The sequence below is a fragment of the Salmo trutta genome, chromosome 16 (assembly GCF_901001165.1).
Source record: "Salmo trutta chromosome 16, fSalTru1.1, whole genome shotgun sequence".
Taxonomy (NCBI): domain Eukaryota; kingdom Metazoa; phylum Chordata; class Actinopteri; order Salmoniformes; family Salmonidae; genus Salmo; species Salmo trutta.
Window position 1 is genome coordinate 23,770,669 of NC_042972.1, and position 7,338 is coordinate 23,778,006.

The 7,338-nt window shown below is 38.0% G+C and overlaps 1 protein-coding gene across 1 annotated transcript; it reads right to left on the minus strand.

The window, feature by feature from the left end:
• Nucleotides 1–3,759: 3,759 nt before the first annotated feature.
• Nucleotides 3,760–6,263, minus strand: LOC115150341 (green-sensitive opsin-2). The gene is made up of 5 exons (XM_029693531.1): nt 5,777–6,263; nt 5,432–5,600; nt 5,131–5,296; nt 4,784–5,023; nt 3,760–4,558 (listed from the first exon to the last, which is right to left on the minus strand). The coding sequence occupies exons 1-5, from the start codon at nt 6,138–6,140 to the stop codon at nt 4,457–4,459; spliced, it is 1,041 nt and encodes a 346-aa protein (XP_029549391.1). The 5' UTR covers nt 6,141–6,263; the 3' UTR covers nt 3,760–4,456.
• Between the last annotated feature and the right edge of the window lie 1,075 nt (nt 6,264–7,338).

The following is a 7,338-nucleotide window of genomic DNA, read 5'->3' on the forward strand; positions in this document are numbered from 1 at the left end:
TATGCTAATGTGAGGAGCAGTCCTCAGACACTTGAATGCTATGCTTTCGCCGTAAAGCCTTTTTGAAATCTGACAACGCAGTTCGATTACCAAGATTCTAAGCTAAAGAATCATGTATGACACTTGTATTTTCATGAATGTTTAATATTACGATTTTGTATTTTGAATTTGGCGCGCTCCGATTTCACCAGATGTTGTCGAATTTGATCCCACTAGCGAGATCTCCGCTCTAAGAGGTTTTAATTATAATCCACATAATAATTCAAATTTCCTGTTGCTGAAGGAATATTTTCCTGATGTAGCAAACTAGCTAAAATTAAGATCCTACATCTGTAAGTGAGTCATTAGATGCTTTTTCTGCACACCTGCGTCACTTTATACAGGTTACAGGCATTCAGAAAGTATTCAGACCCCTTTACTTTTTCCACATTTTGTTACATTACAGCCTTATTCTAAAATGGATTAAATAAAAAATTATCCTCATCAATCTACACACAATACCCCATGATGACAAAGCAAAAACTGTTTTTTAAAGAAATGTTTGCACATTTATTAAATATAAAAAAAACATACCTTATTTACGTAAGTGTTCAGACCCTTTGTTATGAGACTCAAAATTAACCTCAGGTGCATGCTGTTCCCATTGATCACCCTAGAGATGTTTCTACAACTTGATTGGAGTTCACCTGTGGTCAATTCTATTGATTGGACATGATTTGGAAAGGCACTCGCCTGTATATACAGTTGAAGTCGGAAGTTTACATACACTTAGGTTGGAGTCATTAAAACTCATTTTTCAACCACTCCACAAATTTCTTGTTAACAAACTATCGTTTTGGCAAGTCGGTTAAGAAATCTACTTTGTGCATGACACAAGTCATTTTCCAACAATTGTTTACAGACAGATTATTTCACTTGTAATTTACTGTATCACAATTCCAGTGGGTCAGAAGTTTACATACACTAAGTTGACTGTGCCTTTAAACAGCTTGGACAATTCCAGAGAATTATGTAATGGCTTTAGAAGCTTCTGATAGGCTAATTGACATAATTTGAGTCAATTGGAGGTGTACATGTGGATGTATTTCAAGGCATACCTTCAAACTCAGTGCCTCTTTGCTTGACATCATGGGAAAATCTAAAGAAATCAGCCAAGACGTCAAAAATGTGTTCTGTCTCCTAGAGATTAACGTACTTTGGTGTGAAAAGTAACTGCAGCTCTTTGTTAAGTGTTGCAGTAATTTCAGTTGCTGTGGTTGCTGACATGTATAGTGTTGAGTCATCCGCATACATAGACACACTGGCTTTACTCAAAGCCAGTTGCATGTCATTAGTAAAGATTGACAAAAGTAAGGGCTCTAAACAGCTACCCTGGAGAATTGATATTTACCTGGATTATGTTGGAGAGGGTTACGTTAAAGAACACCCTCTGTGTTCTGTTAGACAAGTAACTCTTTATCCACAATATAGCAGTGGGTGTAAAGCCATAACACATACGTTTTTCCAGCAGCAGACTATGATCGATAATGTCAAAAGCCGCACTGAAGTCTAACAAAACAGCCCCCACAATCGTTTTATCATCAATTTATCTCAGCCAATCATCAGTCATTTGTGTAAGTGTTGTCCTTGTTGAATGTCTTTCCCTATAAGCGTGTTGTCAATTTATTTACTGTAAAATAGCATTGTATCTGGTCAAACCATATTTTCAATACGTTTTTTAAGGGTTGGTAACAGGCTTATTGGTTGGCTATTTAAGCCAGTAAAGGGGGCTTTACTATTCTTGGGTAGCGGAACTACTTTTGCTTCCCTCCAGGTCTGAGGGCACACACTTTCTAGTAGGCTTAAATTGAAAATATGGCAAATAGGAGTGGCAATATCATCTGCTATTATCCTCAGTAATTTTCCATCCAGATTGTCAGACCGAAGTGGCTTGTCATTGTTGATAGACCCCTAAAAATGTTTACCTCTTCCACGCTCACTTTACTGAAATTAAAAGTCCAGTGCTTGTCTTTCATAATTTGGTCAGATATACTTGGATATGTAGTGTCAGTGTTTGTTGCTGGCATGTCATGCCTAAGTTTGATTATCTTGCCAATGAAAAAGTAATTAAAATAGTTTGCAATATCAGTGGGTTTTGTAATGAATGAGCCATCTGATTCAATGAATGAGGAAGACGAGTTTGACTTTTATCCCAAAATGTCATTTAAGGTGGTCCAAAGCTTCTTACTATCATTCTTTACATCACTTATTTTGGTTTCATAGTATAGTTTTTTTTAAATGTTTATTCAGTTTAGTCACATGATTTCTTAATTTGCAATACGTTAGCAATCGATTGGGCTGCCAGACTTATTTGCCGTACTGTACCTTTTGCCTCACCCTTCTCAAACATACAATTTTTAAATTCCTCATCAATCCAAGGGAATTTAACAGTTTTTACAGTCATTATCTTAATGGGTGCATGCTTATTAGTAACTGGAATAAGCAATTCCATAAATGTGTCAAGTGCAGCGTCTGGTTGCTCATCACTACACACCACAAATAACATCAGAATCACTACAAACGTATTGTATGACTATGTTAGGCCTAGCCTTTGGTTTTCCTAGATATGGCTACTAAATTGTGATCACTACATCCTATGGATTTGGATACCTCTTTTAAAGCACATTTCTGCAGCATTAGTAAAGATGTGATCAATCCATGATTATTTAATTCCTGTGGTATTTGTAACTACCCTGGTAGGTTGACTGACAACCTGAACTAGGTTGTAGGCACTGTTTACAGTTTGAAGTTTTTTCTTGAGTGGGCAGCTTGATGAAAGCCAGTCAATTTTCAGGTCTCTCCAGAGATGCACGGTATGTGACACAAGAAGTAAACAATGGTTTTCCATCAATAGAATCAATCTAGGGAGTAGTGATCTCATAAGATAATTGATTAGACCTCACATAGCGGTAGGACTAATTATATCACACGCTCTGGCAGAGAAGCAGCCTATATGAGCACTTTAACAGTAGCCTAAACGTACAGTTGACGTATCCATCACAAATAAATGAATGAATTTGAGCGATCAGGCTAGTTTCTGCTGCAAACAACATGGTTTTATTAGCCTGCCAGAAATGCTACAAAAATAGGTTTGTGATAGACCTTCAATTAAAACGTTTCACTTGTTATATCATAATAATAAATAATTACTAACCTTACTTTTCTTCGCAAACTGACAGCAACCGATTAGGCTATTTCAAATACTTCAAGCTATCGGGAGTAAAATATTCTGAGGTGCGCATGGATTATTTGGTCGTTTTTATTAGCAGGAATAAATTTAACTAATGTCTAATTGTTGAGTCTTTGGTAAAAAAAAATTTTTTTTAAAGTGTCACAATTCATAGGGGTATATTTACCAATCATGCCTTCTGCCAACCCTGGGCCCAGTTTCCCAATGGTGATGGAATTTAGGTTTACCAGTGTTTTAACGATGCATCTTTTCTACAACGCCGAAGACGTAACGTGTTTCCTAAAATACCATGCAGAGAAAACGTTTGCTAAATGCGTCATTGAGGCATGCATCGATATTATTGATAGGATCGAAAGAAAGGGAGAGCTGCTCTCAGATGTTTTAAATGTTTTATTTAACCTTTATTTTACTAGGCAAGTCAGTTAAGAAATTTTTACATAAATCCTGGTTATTTCCAGGGATACACAACGTTATAAAATATATGTAGATATCTTTGTTAGAAAGAATACTGTTATTTTCTTAATGGAGTGATGCTGAATGTAAAAATAATGGCACAGCTCTCCCCTGCTACCCACTGGACATGAATGAAGGTAGGATTGGAAATCAGTTGTCAAATGAATATCACAACAACAAAGAAGTCTTTGTTATGCATGTATTTATTTATCTAGTACCACAATTTTGTTATTTATAAAATATTTACATTAAATGATGACACATGCCAGCAAAATAATTGCTAGCCTCACAATAACATAAAAATACAATCTCGTGATCCAATCTCAACTACATTGAGTGACACGGTGCAGAATGACGCATTGTTAGTGAAGAGAGGTTTTGCGTCATATCTCGTGTTCCTTATGAACTGTAGAAACTAGGTTGTGTCTTATTGTTGAGCTTGCCTTTAGATGTTACCATCGTAAATTATAGCCCTCCAGTTGGGGAGTTGTCTCTTGACTGCGGTGAGAGCAAAGAGAACAAGAAACAGGTGTTTTATTAGATGTCACAACCTGCAGTAAACGTATTACAAAAACTGTTTAGTCAGTTCATTTTAGGAATCTAAGAAGCAAAATGCAGTTCTTGTGTTTGTTTTGGAGTCCAATTGTTACAAGTAAATATAATAATCTGCACATAATGTCCAATTGTTAGAAGTCTTAAAAAACAGTCCATGTATTGTAGAGCATTAGACAAGGGTAGAAATCAGAGGGCATGAAGTGCAGGATGAGGGAAAGTCTATGCAGGGCCCACAGAAGAAACTTCTGTCTTGCTTGCTGATACAGACGTCTCATCTTCTTCTGCTTTCATCCCTACAGCGGCCAGCATGCAGCCACGGAACTGGAAGGGAAAATAATGAAAAGCAATGAGCATAAGACATTAAACAAAAAAATAATATGTTGCTGCTAGGTCAAACTCAAAGAGTAAGTAGAAAAGGTAAAACATGTATAAAGAATGAAAAGCAATGAGCATGACAAGTCAAAATATATTTAACAAAAAATCTATTCTAATGCTGCTAGGTCAAACTCAGTGTTCCAAGTAGAGCAAAAAATGTCTGTTACCAACCTGTTTGTTCATCAGCACATAGATAATGGGGTTGAACAAAGCTGAGCTCTTGGAGAAGAAGGCAGGTACAGCCATGGACTGGGCACTGAAAGCAATTCCTTTGTTGAAGAAGATCCAGGCAGCAAGGCTGGCATAGGGGGTCCAGGCGATCATGAAACCACAAACCATCAGGATGCACATACGTGTGACTTCCTTCTCAGCTTTCTGGGTAGATGCTGAGTCCTGCTGGGAAGCTGCAGCCTGAAAATTAAGATAATCAAGACATCAGAGTGGAGAACTATCATTTTGTACTATGCACACTATGTGGAACTGCTAGATAAATGTTGTTTGTGTAAGAAGTCACTTACCGCCTTGACTGTGAGGACCAGGCTTCCATAAGTGAAGGCGATCAAACAGACTGGGAATATGAAGTGACATGTAAACATGTAGATCACATATGATTCATTGTTGAAGCCTTCGGCCAAGGTGTAGTAGTCAGGTCCACATGAGCACTGCATGCCCTCTGGGATGTACCTAAGAGAAATAGAAATGCACAATATTATCATTGTGTGTGAGTGAGTAGGATTGATGGTGGATGGAGCATGACTTGAATAGCATGTGAATAACATTTTATGTTACTTCAAATTTTCTACACTGGTTACAGCTTACCTGGACCATCCAAACAGTGGGGGAGCAGCACAAGCCATAGCAGCTACCCAGGTGAATGCAACACCAGCACCAGCATGGGTGGAAGTGAACGTGAAGCTTCCCATGGGCTTGCAGACCACAATGTATCTCTCGACAGCCAGCACTACCAGAGACCACAGGGCAACCTCACCTGGAGAATGAAACCACAATCTGAAATCATTTATTTCAGTTCTAAATGTTCTAAACTTTGAGTACAGTACTTTCAATTCCAAATTGATTTTCAAATACTTTGGGTACAGCGTATCATTATTTTAAATGAGTTTAAACTGAAGTAGATTCCATAGTATTTTTAATTATATTTCTTACCGCCAAGTGTAGCCATGAAGCCCTCAATAGCACAGCCCATTGGCCCAAAGATGAAGTAGCCGTTAAGAGCAGATGTGATGGTGATGGTGAATCCAAAGAGGACCATGATCATTCCAGCTGCAGCCAAGTTGACCAGGATGAAGTTTAGGGGTTGCCGGAGCTTCTTGTTTGTGGCTGTGACATACAGGGTCAGACCATTGATGGGGAATCCAAAACAGATCAGGAAGAACACATAGAAGGCAAGACAATAGTATTGCCATGGAGGCGCCAAGTAGTACTGTTGGTATAGAAAAGGACTCCTTACAAGCCCAGTCCTGTTGGACATGGGAATGTAGAAGTTGCTTCCTTCTGTGCCGTTCTGCATCTTCACTCAGTGGATATCCAACAAATGCAAGAGAAAGACAAGCTGAGATCTGATCTGGCTGTCAACCTTTGCCTATGCTAGGTTGTCCAGGTAGGGGGGTTTATACCATTTTGGTGCCCTATGTCATTGGGTCTAAAATTGGCTAAATTGGCTTAGGAACTAATTTGTTAATTGATCTTAACCTCAGATAAGGGAAAGGGCTTATTGTGACTAAATCATCTAATTAAACTAATTAAAGAATAAAGATTATCACACTGACCTAGTTTTATTGACGCCTGCTAGCAACTACAGTGCCTTCAGAAAGCATTCATACACAACTTATTCCACATTATATTGTGGAACAGACTGAATTCTAAGTAGATAATATAGATTTTTTTCTCACCCATCTACACACAAGACCCCATAATAACAAAGAGAAAACAAGTTTAAAAAAAATGTCTGCTAATTTATTGAAAGTAAAATACAGAAATATGGAATTTACATAAACTTATGAACGGTAGTGGGGGTCACTTAGAAATGTCCTTGTTTTTGAAAGAAAAGCACATTTTTGTCCATTAAAATAACATCAAATTGATCAGAAATATAGCATAGACATTGTTGACGTTGTGAATGACTATTGTAGCTGGAAACTACAGATTTTTTATGGAATATCTACATGGGCGTACAGAGGCCCATCACTAGCAACCATCACTCCTGTGTTCCAATGGCATGTTGTGTTAGCTAATCCAAGTTTATCATTTTAAAAGGCTAATTGATCATTAGAAAACCCTTTTGCAATTACGTTAGCACAGCTGAAAAGTGTTGTCCTGATTAAAGAAGCAATAAAACTGGCCTTCTTTAGACTAGTTGAGTATCTGGAGCATGAGCATATGTGGGTTTGAATTGCAGGCTCAAAATGGCTAGAAACAAAGAACTTTCTTCTGGAACTCGTCAGTCTATTCTTGTTCTGAGAAATGAAAGCTATTCCATGTGAGAAATTGCCAAGAAACTAAAGATCTCGTACAATGCAGTGTACTACTCCCTTCACAGAACAGCGCAAACTGGCCCTAACCAGAATAGAAAGAGGAGTGGGAGGCCCCGGTGCACAACTGAGCAGGAGGGCAAGTACATTAGAGTGTCTAGTTTGAGAAACAGATGCCTCACAAGTCCTCAACTGTCAGCTTCATTAAAAAGTACCCGCAAAACACCAGTCTCAACG